This window comes from Chiloscyllium plagiosum, unplaced genomic scaffold (genome assembly GCF_037043375.1).
Source record: "Chiloscyllium plagiosum isolate Xiang-an unplaced genomic scaffold, Cpla_swu_hap1 HiC_scaffold_10, whole genome shotgun sequence".
NCBI lineage: Eukaryota > Metazoa > Chordata > Chondrichthyes > Orectolobiformes > Hemiscylliidae > Chiloscyllium > Chiloscyllium plagiosum.
In genome coordinates this window covers 94195169-94212664 of record NW_028270148.1, presented here as the reverse complement: position 1 = coordinate 94212664, position 17496 = coordinate 94195169, and the positions used below count along the sequence as shown (strand labels likewise).

The following is a 17496-nucleotide window of genomic DNA, read 5'->3' as shown; positions in this document are numbered from 1 at the left end:
AGAGAGATCCTATAAAGTGGCCAAGAGCACTGGGAAATCAGAAGATTGGGAAGGCTACAAAAACAAACAGAGGATAACAAAGAGAGAGATAAGGAAGGAGAGGATCAAATATGAAGGTAGGCTAGCCAGTAATATTAGAAATGATAGTAAAAGTTTCTTTCAATACATAAGGAACAAATGACAGGCAAAAGTAGACATTGGGCCACTTCAAACTGATGCTGTAAGGCTAGTGATGGGAGATAAGGAAATAGCTGGAGAACTTAATAAGTACTTTGCGTCAGTCTTCACAGTGGAAGACATGAGTAATATCCCAACAATAAAGGGAGTCAGGGGGCTGAGTTGAGTATGGTTGCCATTACAAAAGAGAAAGTGCTAGAAAAGCTAAAAGGTCTTAAAATTGATAAATCTCCTGGCCCTGATGGGCTACATCCTAGAGTTCTGAGGGAGGTGGCTGAGGAAATAGCAGAGGCGTTGGTTGAGATCTTTCAAAAGTCACTGGAGTCAGGGAAAGTCCCGGATGATTGGAAGATCGCTGTTGTAACTCCCTTGTTCAAGAAAGGATCAAGACAAATGATGGAAAATTATAGGCCAATTAGCCTAACCTCGGTTGTTGGTAAAATTCTAGAATCCATCATTAAGGATGAGGTTTCTAAATTCTTGAAAGAGCAGGGTCGGATTAGTACAAGTCAACATGGATTTAGTAAAGGGAGGTTGTGCCTGACAAACCTGTTGGAATTTTTTGAAGAGGTGACAAGTCGTTTAGACCAGGGAAACCCAGTGGATGTGGTCTATCTAGACTTCCAAAAGGCCTTTGATAAGGTGCCACACGGGAGGCTGCTGAGTAAGGTGAGGGCCCATGGTATTTGAGGTGAGCTACTGGCATGGATTGAGGATTGGCTGTCTGACAGAAGGCAGAGAGTTGGGATAAGAGGTTATTTTTTGCAATGGCAGCCAGTGACAAGCGGTGTCCCACAGGGTTCAGTGTTGGGTCCGCAGCTGTTCACGTTATATATTAATGATCTGGATGAAGGGACTGGGGGCATTCTAGCGAAGTTTGCCGATGATACAAAGTTAGGTGGACAGGCAGGTAGTACTGAGGAAGTGGGGAGGTTGCAGAAGGATCTAGACAGTTTCGGAGAGTGGTCCAGGAAATGGCTGATGAAGTTCAATTTAAGCAAATGCGAGGTCTTGCACTTTGGAAAAATAGAATACAAGCATGGACTACTTTTCTAACCCGTGAGAAAATTCATAAAGCCAAAGTATAAAGGGATCTGGGAGTGCTAGTCGAGTGGGCAGCACGGTGACACAGTGGTTAGCACTGCTGCCTCACAGCGCCAGAGACCCGGGTTCAATTCCCACGTCAGGCGACTGACTGTGTCGAGTTTGCATGTTCTCCCCGTGTCTGCGTGGGTTTCCTCCCACAGTCCAAAGATGTGCAGGTCAGGTGAATTGGCCATGCTAAATTGCCCGTAGTGTTAGGTAAGGGGTAAATGTAGGGGTATGGGTGGGTTGCGCTTTGGCGGGTCGGTGTGGACTCGTTGGGCCGAAGGGCCTGTTTCCACACTGTAATGTAATCTAATCTAATGATTCTCTAAAGGTAAATATGCAGGTTGAGTCCGTGATTAAGAAAGCAAATGCAAATGTTGTCATTTATCTCAAGAGGGTTGGAATATAAAAGCAGCGATATGCTACTGAGACTTTATAAAGCTGTGGTTAGGCCCCATTTGGAGTACTGTGTTCAGGTTTGGGCCCCACACCTCAGGAAGGACATACTGGCACTGGAGCATGTCCAGCGGAGATTCACACGAATGATCCCTGGAATGGTAGGTCTAACATATGAGGAACGAGGATTGTACTCATTGGAGTTTAGAAGGATAAGGGGAGATCTAATAGAAACTTACAAGATAATACATGGCTTGGAAAGGGTGGACACTAAGTAATTGTTTCCGTTAGGCGAGGAGACTAGGGCCCGTGGGCACAGCCTTAGAATTAGAGGGGGTCAATTCGGAACAGAAATGCGGAGACATTTCTTCAGCCTGAGAGTGGTGGGCCTGTGGAATTCATTGCCGCGGAGTGCATTGGAGGTCGGGACGCTAAATGTCTTCAAGCCAGAGATTGATAAATTCTTGATGTCACAAGGAATTAAGGGCTACGGGGAGAATGCGGGTAAGTGGCGTTGAAATGCCCATCAGCCATGATTGAATGGCGGAGTGGACTCAATGGGCCGAATGGCCTTACTTGCACTCTTATGTCTTATGGTCTTACATCCCTGGACGTGGCCATCAAATGGACAGCAAAACAATCAGGAACATGAGAAAGCTGGGAGTGAAAGATTAGCAATTCAATTGCAAGGACAATATTATCAGCCTGTGGAAAGCCAAAAAATGTAATTTTGAAAGACTAAGATTGGCGAACGGCATGGTGGCTCAGTGGTTAGCACTGTTGCCTCACAGCACTAGGGACCCAGGTTCGATTCCAGCCTTGGGTGATTGTCTGTGTGGAGTTTGCATATTCTCCCTGTGTCTGCGTGGGTTTCCTCTGGGTGCTCCAGTTTCCTTCCACAGTCCAAAGATGTGAGTGTCAGATGAATTGGCCATGCTAAATTGCTCATAGTGCTAGGTGCATTAGCCAGAGGGAAATGGGTCTGGGTGGGTTACTCTTTGAAGTGTCTGTGTGGACTTGATGGACCAAAGGGCCTTTTTCCATACTGTAGGGAATCTGATCATGATGACCCTGCTTTGTACAGACCGCATTCCATTGATTCTTTTGACAAATCTTGAAGCCGAGAGGTCCCGCCTGGGGTCTACATCTTCAGTAGCTTCAGTTAACAGCAACAATCTAATAATTGCATTCTATTAAAAAAATCTCCTGAGCTGCTATGCTATAGCGTTTGTAAACTTAAGATAAATACTAAACTTTTAGGATGGAACTGGAGTAGATGTTGAGGATGGAGTGTTGGTTTTAAAGGAATGGAATGATTGATGTTTCTTTTATTTTCAGACGGGATGGAGATGGCTCGAGATTTAAGGGGCAATACGGCAGGCTCAAAACATTTGAGAACTTTAACAATATCAACTCATGATGGGACGAAGAGGAGATGTTGGCTGGTGAGCAGTTCAGTGGGAATAGGACTGAGAGAGCAGGAGATGAGTTTTTTGAAAATGTTGATCATAGATCAGCTGTAAGGGGAGATTGGAGAGAAGTTTGAGAAAAGTGAGAGGTGAGGGCAAGGCAGGGGAGATTTTACAGCAAGCTTGACTCTCTGGGCCTTTGGAAGGGTGGGAAGGAACTGATTGGACGGTCTCCGTCTTCGTGACAAAGCCGTCTGTGTACTCCTTCCATTTACTGTTGGGGGTGGGGGTGGAGAACAGAGAGGAGCACAGTTTGAGAAGATGTGATCAAAGGGAAAGTAAATCAGGTGTTACCTTTGCACTCCAGAATGATTCTGAAATAATAAGCAGTTTCAACAAATGATAATCTGGCCCAATATTATTTTACATGGTCCAGCCAACTCTGGTCAATGTGAAACCAGTTCGCCAATCTTAGTCTTTCAAAATTGCATTTTTTGGCTTTACACAGGCTGATAATATTGTCCTTGCAATTGAATTGCTAATCTTTCACTTCCAGCTTTCTCATGTTCCTGATTGTTTTGTTGTCCATTTGATGGTCATGTCCAGGGACTCCATTGCTCACGGGAAGACAATGATTCTTGCTGTAGACAGTCCCCCATTCATTTCTCTGACCTACAGGAAGCCAGCATTCTCTTCCAGGAAGATGAGGGTTATGCAGCTTGAGCCTTTTCAGCCAATCAGTTGGATGAAGGTTGTCCCTCAGTTTTAGAGGGATATAGAATGCAATCCAGTTACAGTTAACGTTATCGTGACTATTACCAGTTTAGGAAGGATGTCTAGATTTGAAGAGCGGAAATTATTCAGTTCGCTATCAAAAACCAGAAACTTCAGCTGATGACCAAGTTGAGTAATTGTGTAATGTACACTGTTAGGGCTGTGATCCAAGGATTTATTTTGAAAATGAGATTCTGTAGAACTTCATGAAGGTATCCTAATATTTTTTACAAAGGACACTTAGCTGAGGAAAACGCCCTGAGGGCAACAATGCAACAACGTTTCACCCTGCACAGAGCAGGGAGCTTGGATTGAGTCTTACAGTTTGAAGAAAGTTTACAGAGACCTCACAAGCCCGGTTTGTGAATGAGACATAGATCTGCATTTTAAACTCAGTAAGAAAGAATTTGACTTGCTCAAGAGCTCCAGCACATCATCTTTCCCACTCAGGGAGGGTTTATGGAGAGGATTGGCTTGGAATCTGTTTTTTATTCTCCCATGGGATTGTGGGTGTTGCTGGCTGGCTGGCCAGCATTTACTGACTGTCCTTAGATGCCTTTGAGAAAGTGGGGGTGAGCTGCATTTTCGAACCGCTGCAGTCACATGCTGTATGTAGACCCATAATGCCCTTACTCCAGAATTTTAATCCAACCACAGTGAAGAGATGACAATATATTTCCAAACCAGATTGTTGGGTGGCTTGGAGGGAAATGGAAAGTTGTGGTTTTCCCATGTATCTGCTGTCCTTGTCCTTTGAGAAGGAAGTGGTCATGGGGTTTGGAAGGTGCTGTCTGAAGAGCTTCAGTGAATTTCTGCCGTGCATCTTGTAGATAGTACACGCGGCTGCTACTGAGCATCAATGGTGGAAGGAGTGAGTGATTGCGGATGTGGTGCCAATCAAGTGGGCTACTTTGTCCTGAATGATGCCAAGCTTTTTGAGTGCTGTTGGGGTTACACTCATGCAGACACCTGTGGAGTAATCTATCATACTCCTAACGTGTGCCCTATAGATGGAGAACAGGCTTTAGGGAGTCAGGAGGTAAGTTATTCGTGCAGGATTCTTCACCTCTGACCCATTGTAGCCAGTGTGTTTATGTGGTAAGTCTAATTGAGTTTCTGGTCAATGGTAACCCCAGGGATGTGCGAGTGGGGGATACAGTGTTGGTAACACCATTGAATATCAAGGGGTTTTGTTTCGATTGTCTCCTATTGGAGATAGCCATTGCCTGACATCTGTGCATGTGAATGTTACTTACTATTTGTCAGCCCAAACCTGGATATTGTCCAGATCTTGTTGCATTTGGACACGATTCCTTCAGTTTTATCTGAGGAGTCACAAATGTTGCTGAATATTGTGCAATCATTGGTGAACATTCCTATTTCTGATTTCATGTTGGAGGGAAGGTGATTGATGAAGCAGCTGAAGATTGTGGTGCCTTAGGCCCTTTCCTGAGGATCTCCTGCAGAGATGTCCTGGAGCTGAGATGATTGACCTCCAACAACCACGATCATCGTCCTATGTGCCAGGCATGACTCCAACCACCAGAGAGCGTGTCCTCTCATACCCATCACTTCCAGTTTTTCTGTGGCTGCTTGATGCCATCTTCAGTCAAATGGAACCTTCATGTCAAGGGATGTCACTCTCAGCTCCCCTCTGGAATTGAGCTCTTTCCGCCATGTTCTCCAAGGCTGCAATGAGATCAAGAGCTGAGTGGACCCGGCAGAATCCAAACTGGGCGCCAGTGAGCAGGTTATTGCTGAGCAGGTGCTGCTTGATAGTGTCATTGCTGACACCTTCATCACTTTACTGATGATTGTGAATCGACCAATAGGGCAGTAATTGGCTGGGTTGGATGTGTCTGCTTTTTGTATCCAGGACGTGCCTGGTCAATGTTTCACATTGTCGGCTCGATGCCAGTGTTGTAACTGTACTGGAGGAGTTTAGCAGGAGTTCTGGAGCAGAAGCCTTCAGTGCCATGGCCACAGTGCTGTCAGGGCCCATAGCCTTTGCAGTATCCAGTGCCTCCAACAGTTTCTAAACATCACATGGTATCTGTGAGGCTGGGGGCCAATGGAGCAGATCAAAACGGATCATCCCCTCGGAACGTCAGGCTGAAGATTGCTGTGAATGTTTCACCCTTGTCTTTTACACTGACGTGCTGGCCTCTTCCATCACTGAGGCTGGGTATATTTGCGGAGACTCCTCCTCTCCTGAGTTTAATTGTCCAGCAACAGTCTTGACCAAATGTGGCAAGACTGCAGAGCTTAGACTGATCTGTTGCTTGGGGTTACCTTAGCTCTGTCTATCACTCACTGCTATTTAACATGCACATAGCTTCAGAAAGTTGGGCACCTCATTTTGAGGTATACATGGTGCTGCTCCTGGCCAGCCATCCTGCACTCTCCATTGAATCACGATTAATACCTTGACTTGATGGTAATGGTTGACTGGGGGGTATTCTGGGTCAGGAGGTTACAGATTGTGCTGGAGTACAATTCTGCTGCTGCTGATGGCTCCCAGTGCTTCATGGATGAAGTCTTCATGTCCTAGATCTGTTGGAAGCCTGTCCCTATTAACACAGTGATAGTGTCACAACGCAATGGAGGGTATTGTCAATGTGGTTGTGTTGCTCTAGATAGGCTGTTATCTAATGCTCCAGTAAGTTAAATAAGCATCAGGAAAGAGGCTTCATGTCTTGCAGTTTGAAGTGTGTGTGAACCTTAGTTTGTGGGAAGCGCTAATTGTACAAACCACAACTCACTTCTCGAAGCATTCAGGTGCATGTAGGGGAAAAAAGGAATGTAATTCCTGATTTTTTTGTCTAAAGTATAATGTACAGGCACAGGAGGGTAAGAACGTTCTGAGCTATGATAATTATACAGTGTATTAATTTGTTCCATCCTAATTGTTTAATTTACTTGCAATGCCCATTAACAATAGCTCCAATTCCTGACAAGGATATAGTGCTTATCTCATTAAAATCACTATTTTAATATATTAACTTATTCCCAAGGATATATAGCATTTAACACCTGCAAAGAGTAAACTTTTCTATTTCAAATCATAAAACTCCCAATTATTAATGTGTTGGTAAACCCTTAAAGTAAACACTTCTGAATTAATGTTTTTGAAAAACTATTTTTCAGTAGATTAGATTATTTTTAGATTCAAACTTCTTATGTCTGTTGAGATTGTGTTGCCTAATATTTGTTAAAATGATGTACAAATGTTTCTGCTCAGGGACCTTGAACTAATTCCACTCCCTCTGAAACCTAATTGAATCACAGGGGGGATGTAGTTGCTTTATATAAAGGGCTGTCATAAATGAAATACATTTGGTGCTTCAGGTCTATTTTCATGCTTGGTGTTGTCTCCACTCTCGAAAAATGGGACTGTCCACAATTGAACAGACAGCTTTCATTTACTATCATTTCATTGCAATTTTTGGAGTTCCTGGTAAGAAACTGAAGCCGGGTGATTATTTATTTCCTTGTTAACCGATCTTTAACTCGCTTCTTGTTCTACTTCTCACTCAGCCTGGGAAACCTCAGGTTTTGTCACTTTCAGCTTGAATCCAGTTTCAGGTACTCCTTTAATAAACAGAAAATGCTGCAATTTATGAAGTTTAAATTCATCAGAAACTGTATGGGCATGCAGTCCCTGAGGATATTATGTGCTGGTCCATGTTCGGGAGAAACAGATGTTTCCAGATCCATTGCTCCCGATGCTCTTCACTGCTGGGGCTTTTCATTGTCCCATGTTTGTGTCTGTTATTGATTCATTGATTTCTATGATTAGTTCACAACTCGGTGATATCTGTACCTTGTAAATACCAGGAGGGTGGAATGCAAACTGCAGGGAATGTGCTCTTCACTTTCTTAATTCCTTGGTCCTCGGTTCAGTTCTGAATGTTTTCTGGATTGGGAGGGGAATTTTCTTGTTTTCGATCTGACCAGTAATATCTCATGTGCATAAACATATTGTGAAGTTATCAGGCAGGGAAAGCTCAATCAGGGCATAAAGAAGCAAAGAGAAGGATATTTTGATCTGGGAAGCTGAAGTAAGGTGGGTGGAGGCCCTTGTGGATCATAAACAGCAGAATACAACTATTGGGAAGAGTGACTTGAACTTTTTGCTGTAATTTTCAACTAAGAGTATGTCATTAACTTGGAAATGTTGCTCTTTTTGTTGTAGCTAACCTCCTGACAATTGCCCTCCTGTCTCGAGGAGCTGTGGTCTATCCAAACAGATCATTCTTTACTTGGTGGGTATGACAACAGCTGATCTTCTGGTCATCATTTTCAACGTGATCATCTATTACATGCTTGGATACTATATACCATTTTCATTTCTGGACTACACTTCCATTTACAGCATCAATGAGGTTATCAACTATTCGGTTATTGATTACTCGGTCTGGTTGATGGTCACTTTTACTGTTGACCGCTTTGTCCTCATTTGTTGTCAACATTTCAGAGAAAAGTATTGCAGGAAGGAGACTGCAGCTGTGGTGATAGTGACTGTGTGTGTTGTGTTCTCACTCAAAAATATTCCCTTGTATTTTGCATTTGAGCCAATCTATATAATTAACAATGTGGAGTGGGGCGCTCATTTCAAACCAACCTATTACACCTTGCCAGGATGGATCACTTACGACTGGATTGGTGCAATTTTAAACCCATTGTTGCCATATTTTATAATTTTATCATTCAATGCATTGACTGTTCACCACATTGTCATGGCTAATCGAACCCGCAGAGCACTGCGAGGCCAACGCAACACCCAGAACAGCGATGATCCAGAGATGCAGAGCCGAAGGAAATCCATCATTTTCCTCTTCACCATTTCTGGCACTTTTATCATGCTGTTGATGCCATATGTTGTGTTTTTCCTCATTTCCAGGATTACAAGAAATCTTTATGAACCAGATCATTATACGGATCCCCTCCTAATCGCAGATTACACTGCAGATATGTTTGGACTGCTGAGCACCTGTACAAACACATGCGTTTACGCACTGGCCCAGACTAAATTCAGAGAAAGGTTGCGAGATGCCATAATGTATCCATTTTTTGCAATTGTTAAATATGTGAAGAAACCAAAGCAACACCAACCACAGCAGCTGCACTTTGGCAGCAATCTCCTGAATTGTAATTTGAATTCTTTCCTCAGACTGTAGCCTGTCCTGTGTGAGCCTCAGCTCACTGCTGCTCAAGTACATGGGGAGCTGTTGTAATGTCTGTGATGCTCTTTCAGATGAGCAGATATCCCAGGGTCAGCCTCCCATCTCAGGTGAACAGAATGGACCTCAGAGCATTATTATGGAAAAGAACCAGGGAGCTCTTTCCATTCTCCTGTTTCTGTCTGAACCAACATCATCAGAATCAGACTGTGGGGCTCTTTATCTTATTGCTGTTTGGGAAGCTCTGTGATGTATTTGTTTGTTGTTATGATTTATACATTTCATCGCAATGATTACAATAGTGTGAACACTTCAATATAATCTGATGAACGTGAAGTGAGTAGGAATGCACTAAGATCAACCTTAATGTAAACTCAATCTTTTGGAAACTTAAGAGGAATTTACAATTAAAATTATTGTATTATGCAAAGACACAATTAAAATGTGTAATTTTGAATATGTAAGTAACCACGACAAATAATTACTAATGGAAAAAATGCGGTATTACAGTCTGTGAACAATGTAAAATAGTTTGATGTAACTGTTGAAGGCGAGAGTACTCAGTCTGAATACATGAGTTTCCATCTGGTTTTGTATGGGATGGATCCCAAAAGGCTCCTGGGAGTTTAGGGACCAGCCGGACACAGATCAACAAAAGCTCAGGGCTGTCACAGTCCAGCCACAGGATGACCCCATTGGCTCAGTGATACTTCAGTGTGTGACCTCCCCCCCAGGAGAGGCGGGTTCTGTGAGGGTCTATCTCCAACTGATGACCCTAAAGGACCCTCAAGGTGAACTACTAAGGGCTTGAAGGAAGTCTTGATGGAGGTGAGTGGCTGCAGAGTTCAACAATGAAAGTGAATCCAACGCCGAAAGAGGGGGATACCTGAACAGGCAGTAGAGGGCAAAGACTGGTCTAAGGGTCTGGGCTAATGTGATCTGGCCCCAGGGGCGATGGTGACTCTGGAATGGGCTGGAGACAAGGTGAACATTCTATTTCTGAGGCAGGGATCGTAGTGATTGCTGTGGAAAGGGGGGACTATACAACATGACATGAGGTCACGTTGGAAAGGCTGAGCAATGTGCTCATGAGTGGGAGTTGAGCATTCAGTACTACAAGAGCTAACTGCATGGAGACAGACCCTTCAGTGCAACGAGTCCACACTGACCATGTTCCAAAACTAAACCAGTCCCACTTGCCTCTGCTTGGCCCATATCCCTCCAAACCTTTCCTCTTCATGAACTTATTCAAATATCTTCCAAACATTGTAACTGTACCTGAATCCACCACTTTCTCTGGCGGTTCATTCCACACACAAACCACTCATTGTGGAAAAGGTTATCCCTTATTTCCTTTTTAAAATTTTCCCCTCCCCCTTAAAAATATGGCCCCTAGTTTTGAACTTGCCTAACCCGAGGGAAAAGACCCTTGTCATTCTCCTTATCGATGATCCTCATGACTTTATAAACCTCTGTAAGGTCACCCTTCAAACTCCTCAGCTCAAGGGGAGAAGGTCCCAGTCATTCCAATATTTTCATATTTCAAACCCAGAAACATCTTGGTTAATCCATCTGAACCCTCTCCAGTTTAATAATATCCTTCCAATAACAGAATGATAATCTTTCCTCCCATTAGTCATCAAAAATCTCTCTCCGTCTGCCTTTTGGACATTGAAAGATTCTACATCCACTGCCTATTGAGGAGGAGAAATCCAAAGACTCACAAAAATCTAAAAGAAAAAAACGCTTCCTCATTTCTGTCTTAGTGGGCACCCCCTTATTTTTTTAAACAGTGACCATATGACGTAGGAGCAGAATTTGGCTATTTCGCCCATTGAGTCTGCTTTGGCACTGAATGAGATCACGGCCAATCTGATAATCCTCAACCCCATGTTCCTGCCTTTTCCCCATAACCTTGATTCCCTTCCTGATTAGAAATGTGTCTATCTCAGCCTTGAATATACTGAATGGCCCAGCCTCGACAGCCCTGTGTGGTAAAGAATCCCATCGATTCACTGCTCTCTGACAGTCAGAATTCCTCCTCATCCCTGTATTAAATGAGTGACCCTCCCTGTGAGACTGTGCCCTCTGCTTCTCGACCCTCCCACCGGGGAAGCCCCCTCTCCATATTGACCCTGTCAATCCCCCTAAGAATCGTGTATGTTTCAGTAAGGTGGTCTCTCATTCTTCAAAACCCCAATGAGCACAAACCCAACGTACTCAACCTCTTCTCATAAGAGACTGTCTCCATACCTGGAATCAACCGAGTTTTTTATTCACTCACGGGATGTGGGTGTTTCTGGGTCGGCCAACATTCATTGTCCATCCCCAATTCCCAGAGGGAAATTAAGAGTCAACACCATTGCTGTGGGTCTGGAGTCACATGTCACCCAGACCAGGTGAGGACAGCAGTTTGTTCCTTAAATGACATTAGTGAACCAGATGGGTTTTCCAACAATCAACAATGGATACATGGTCATCATCAGACTCTTAATTCCAGATTTAAAAATTTGAATTAAAATTCTCTCAGCTGCCACCATCCAGCAGGATTTGAACCCAACTCCCCACAACATTCCCTGGGTTTCTGGATGAACAGCCGAGTGACATCACCACAACACCATCAGCTCCTCTTCACTGGTCCCTTTAGTGAACCTTCTCTTGACTGCCCCCCCACCCCCTCCACCATGTCAGGATATCTTTCTTTAGATAAGGGGACCAAAAGGGTTCACAGGATTCCAGCTGTGGGCTGGCCAGTTTTAGCAAGGCATCACTATTTTTTATTCTCCATTCCCTGTGAAATAAAGGCCAACAGTCCATTTGATTCACTATGGCCGACTGAACGTAGATGCTTGATTTTTGTGATTCATACAACAATCCCTATGTGCTGCAGCTTCCTGTAGTCTTCAGCTCTTCTACTCCTCCTGCCAAAATGCATAGCTTCTCATTTTCCCACATTATATTCCATCTGCCAATGTTTTGTCCATTCAGTTGTGATTATGCTGCTCCTTTAACAAGGTCACGTTGTCCTTGGTTTTTTTTTCCAAGATGTCATAAACATACAGGTTCGGAAAAGTCTGGGTTTGAAGGGTTTTAGGGGACAGTTTGATGATAGCTCACAGAAACTGCCTCAGACAAAAGGCTCTTAAGTTTAAAATAAACACTTGTACAATGAGAGGGGAGTGGCCAGTTCTCCCAGCTCAGTGTCACTCTGGTTTGGTTTTGGTCTGGCTGATCACTGAAAGCAGTCAGGTCATTGTAAATGCTGCTGGACCCAAAGAAGCAAGTATAGGCTGATGCTCCTCTCTCTCTCTGACATCTCTCCTGGAAGACCCTGGGATGATCTTACCTTTTGTGCCGTGGGATGTTTATGGGGATGGTTGCAAGGATTGGGAACAGCATCATTAAGTTGGGATAACCTGTTGGTTTTTCAGATTGGTTAAGTTACTCAGTATTCTGTTCTATTTTGTTTGTGTTTCATTTGGTAATCTTGGAAGTAATTCTCTTTTGTTTATAACTAAATGATTTGATCAACGGCATCCCTCCTGGAATATCTGCGTTACACATGCTGAAAGCAACGAGCAAATTTATGGTCTGGGTACTTTCTTGAAATATTTTGAGGGGGTCAAGCCTGGTCCATAACAAAAGAGTTAGATGATTGTTTTTGATGGACACGGACACAGACTCAATGAGCCAAACGGTGTGGACAGGGTGGATAGGAAGCAGCTGCTGCCCTTAGGTGAAGGGTCTGAAACAAGGAGGCATAATTTTTGGGTGTGAGGGTTCGGGAGGACTTGAGGAAAACTTCTTCCTCCCAGAAGGCTGATGGGAATTTGGAATGGATTACCTTGGAGGTAGAACCAGGAAACCTCACAAACTTTAAAAAGGAAGTAGCTGAACAACTTGTAGGTGTGAATGATTGGTCAGGAGTTATTGGACCTTTTATTGGAGGTGAGAGGGCTGCATTAAAAAAAATCTCAAGCCTGATGAAGCCAATTTATTTCTCCTTTCCTATTGCTGTAAGCTGTGGCTGTTAATATGTCAATGACCTATATAATTATGAACCAGTCACCCTGTGCCTCCTTCAAACAAGTGAAAGCGACTAGAAAAACAAATAATCATCTCAGCAAACCCTGTGCTCAGTGACCATTAAACTACCTACCCAGCTTTTCCCTCTAACCAGAACACCAGTGTGTTTTGTCTGTTTGTTTGTGTACATAGATAGGAGTTCATTAGTGGATGAGATTTTTGTTTATCAGCAGTTCATAATTATTTCTCTGCAGTTGGAATCTATTTATTTGTAGTAAAGAATAACACTTGTTAGCTACACAAACCAAGTCCATGCTTTCTGTCAACCTGGGTTGAAAAGTCAGGTAAATTGGTGTATTCTGCATATGACCAGGGCCATATTGGAATAGACCCAGGCCTCATTAAAATAAGGCTCCAAAGCCTGGATTATTCTGTTGGAGAATTGCAGTGTAGCCCAGAAAGGCTGTCCTGCATCATTGCCATATGCTGTGCACCTCCCAACTGCTCACAACAAAAGGGGGAGATGTCCTAGCTTTAGGATCCACAAACAGTCACAACCTCCTGCTGGCTGCATCTCACTTTGTACACAGAGCCAGCATCTCCTCATCTTTTATTCCCCCGCTGAAAAGCAACAGTGCAAACCCCATTGACAATGAGTTTCAGGAACTCGCTTTTTAAAAGTAAAGCAGTTCCTTCCTCAGTCTTTTGTTGTAAAACAGTCCTTTTCCCATTTTAATTTGCAATCACAAATACAAGAAAATACAATGTTATTTTCAGACAGGCATGGCCAAAGACAAATCCAAGTGGGGTATTAGTCAGCAGGTTGTTACTGACTCAGTGCCCTGTTAGAGCACTGTCATTGAGGATGGGGATGTTTGTGGAGTCTCTTCCTTTGGTTATTGTACAAGTGAGCATCACCATTCCCCACTGGGATTTACATGGGATGTGAAAACAAAGACAATACTTTTAAAAGTGTTTGGGGGTTGTTTTAGGTCAGTTGATAGGTGAATGGGACATGGTGTAAGGTGAATATGGACCACAATGTTTCTGACGGCCATAAGATTATGAAGGGTAGAATATGGGAGGCCAGCAAGCTGTACATTGATGTAGTTAAGTCAAGAGGTAATGGGAACAAGTGAGGGTTTCAGCAAGTGATGAGTCAAATATGACTCTGTTTACAGGAAGCCTGCTTTATTATTAAATAGTTGTCAGAGGGATAGAGTCAGAAGCTCAGGAACAGAGTTTGCTGCAGGAATCAAAACCAATGCTTCTGTCTCCCTCCGAGCATAACCTCCAAGCAGTGCCATGGGATCTTTTACAACAACTCGACAAGGTAGAGAGGGCCTTGTTTAGTGCTTCATATGGAAAATGGAAGCTCAAAAAGTGAAGTATTCCTTCAATTCTGCACTGGACCATCAGTCCTGACATTTCTGCTCAAGCTCAGAAACAGAAACTGGGAGAACCAGGACACTGTTCAATATGACCATCCCTCATCCCCTATCCTAATGCCATATTCTTACTTTGTCCCCATACTCCTTAATATTTTTAATACCTGAAATGTGATCAATCTCTTTCTTGGTGATATTCAGTGACTTGGCCTCCACTGCCTCCTGTGGGAGAGAATGACATTGACATTGGGTCACCAGCCTTTCAGTGAAGAATTGCTTCCTGATCATATGGGACTGGAACCCAGAGCCTTGTGATTCAGACAGAGGGGATCCCAATTGAGACACAGTTACACCTGGAAAGGAAATATTTACAGGGAATGAACAGGGGAGTGGGAATGACTGGATAACTCTTTCATAAAACTAGCCCAAGCCAAATAGATTTTTTCTAATGAGTAAATGAAGACCAGGGAAAATCAGATCCTCAAATTGAAACTTCAGGCTTATTTCATGTTCAAATTCATTTTTATCAATTCAATCAAAAAGACCTGAAAGAGGTGAACAGTGCAGAATAAACAGTCTCAGATAAATGAGTAATGACAGTGTGAAACTGTATTGTAACAACATGGCAGGAACCTCTATATCTATCGTGGCATGTGGAGAGTTCCTGCACTGATGCTGCGGATATGAGGTGAGCAAATGGTCTCGGGGAACAGAAACATGATTCTATTTGTTGTTCATTTCTCAGACTATTTCTATTGTTCAGAAACACGATATCCAAATGTTTAAGGAATTGTCACAAACAGAGAACATCTGGTGATTCAGGGTCTGTCTTCATTGATTTGTCATCTCTGCTCCCGAAAAACTGGGTCTAATGGAACGCTCGATAATCGAACAGACAGCTTCCATTTCCTGTAATTTCCTGGCTATCTCTGGAGTCCCTGAGAAGAAGCTAAACCTGATTGTTTTTATTCTAATCACTTTTTCACTCTGTTCTTGTTCTCGATGTATCCTTCAACGTACGACACCTCAGTCTCTCTCTGCGCTGAGTTCACTTTCAGGATATTCTTTCAATTAACAACTCTTTCTGCTATTTATTAAATTTATTCTCTCTCAGCAAACATTTTGGCATTTCGTATCAGGTGTTTGGGAGGAGATTAATGATAAATTAACCAAGCTTGAGAGGATTCTACCACTGCAGGTTTTCCTTGCCTCATATATGTCTGGGTCTGCTGTCGATCCATGGGATAAAGATTGATCGTTATGATTAATCAACAACCTCATTATCCTGGCGCATGCAAATATCAGGATGGGAGAAGGCAAACTTCGCTCTTCTGTCTATAAGTTCCTGTGTCCCATGTCATGTTCATAAAACTTCCCAGTCTGAGGGAGAAATGTACTGCATTGTAATCTGTGCAGTATGGCCACCCTCATACGGATATGGTGAGTTTATCAGTTAGGGGCTAGTCACTGTGGAAGTGAAGAGGAAAGTAACATTTTGATATAAAAGTCAAATCTTGCAGATGCTGGAAACCTGAAGAAGTGCTTTGAAGAAGAGTCTTACTGGACTGGACTTGAAACATTAACTCTGTTTATTTCTCCACAAATGTCATGAGATTTACTGAGTTGCTCCAGCACTTCCTATGACATTTATATGACATTTTGATATATGAGAGGGTGCAGGTTCTTGTGGAGCATAAACACCAACACAGACATGTTAGAATAAATGACCTGATGCTAAGCTGTAACCTCCAAGCAATGCTCTGTCATTAATTTGGAGATTTTGCTCTTTTCTTTGGAGTTAACCTCCTGACAATTGTCCTTCTGTCCCGAGGAGGATGTGGTCTGTCCAAAGGGATCACCCTTTACTTGGTTGGTATGACAACAGCAGACCTACTGATCATTATTTTCAATGTGATAATGTTTTCCATGCTTGGATGCTGCTTCCCCTTCTCATTTCTCGACTACACTCTCATACACAGTATCAATGAGGTGACCAACTGCGTGGACGTTGACTGCTCTGTCTGGCTGACAGTCACTTTCACTGTAGTTCGCTTTGTCCTCATTTGTTGTCAAAAGTTCACAGAGAAGTATTACAGGGAGAAGACTGCAGCTGTGGTTATAGCAACTGTCTGTATTGTGCTCTGCTTCAAAATCTTTCCCCGTACTTTGCTTTTGAGCCTGTCGGTGTAGAGGGGTGCTCAGTTCAAATCAACATATTATACGTTAACAGGATGGGTGACTTTTGACTGGCTAGCCAGCTGACAGATAGGCCACCCCTTTAGTATTCTCAGGGGGAACCACTTCATGGAACCTATTCTGCAGGAAATTTTCATCCTGTGTGCCGTGGAGAGAATCAATGCTCAGAACCCTGACGTTGAGTAACCAGAGGCGCTTTTCACACATGGTTATGCAGGTCATTTCAAAGTATCCTGGCGTTCAATGTGTTAGGAGGTTGAAGGCATGTACTGTACCTTCAAGAGAGAGTGAATACTGTTCTGAACTGAGAGATTGCAAACACCTGTGTCCATGGAGTGGATGGCAATCGCAGAGTATACTGGAAAATTGAAAATATGTAATATTCAGATTTGAAATGGATACCTGAGTTGGTTGCTGTTTTGACCACTATTCACATTTAACCAATCAGTTTAAATTATGTGAGTCGAAAAGTGTGGTGCTGGAAAAGGACAGCAGGTCAGGCAGCATCTGAGGAGATATTAAAACCCAATCGAGTTTGAATTTATTGTTTTGCCAACATTGAACCAAATAGACTATACGGACATTTTGAAAATTGGTCAGAGAGCAATTGCTGTTGAGAAAGAAACACATGGAGAGCTAACACCTTGCTGTCCAAGAAATGAGGAAACACTCCATCAAATCTACCTTTACATGTGAAACATACTTGCATTAAAAGACAGAAGGACTCAGGGAAATACTCAGCTGGAAGGAAAAAGACACAGAAGATGAGAGCGGCTGTGCAGGGGGTTTTGAAATGAAGTTGATGTATTTTAATGAGTGTCTTATTGGAACAGCATATAGTTATAGAGTTGGAGGCAG

At 43.1% G+C, this 17496-nt stretch overlaps 1 protein-coding gene across 1 annotated transcript; it reads left to right on the top strand.

Moving 5' to 3' along the window:
• Positions 1-8116: 8116 nt before the first annotated feature.
• Positions 8117-9025, top strand: LOC148149018 (putative G protein-coupled receptor 139). The gene has a single exon (XM_087991731.1). It carries the CDS (start codon positions 8117-8119, stop codon positions 9023-9025), a length of 909 nt encoding a protein of 302 aa, XP_087847857.1.
• Positions 9026-17496: the final 8471 nt, after the last annotated feature.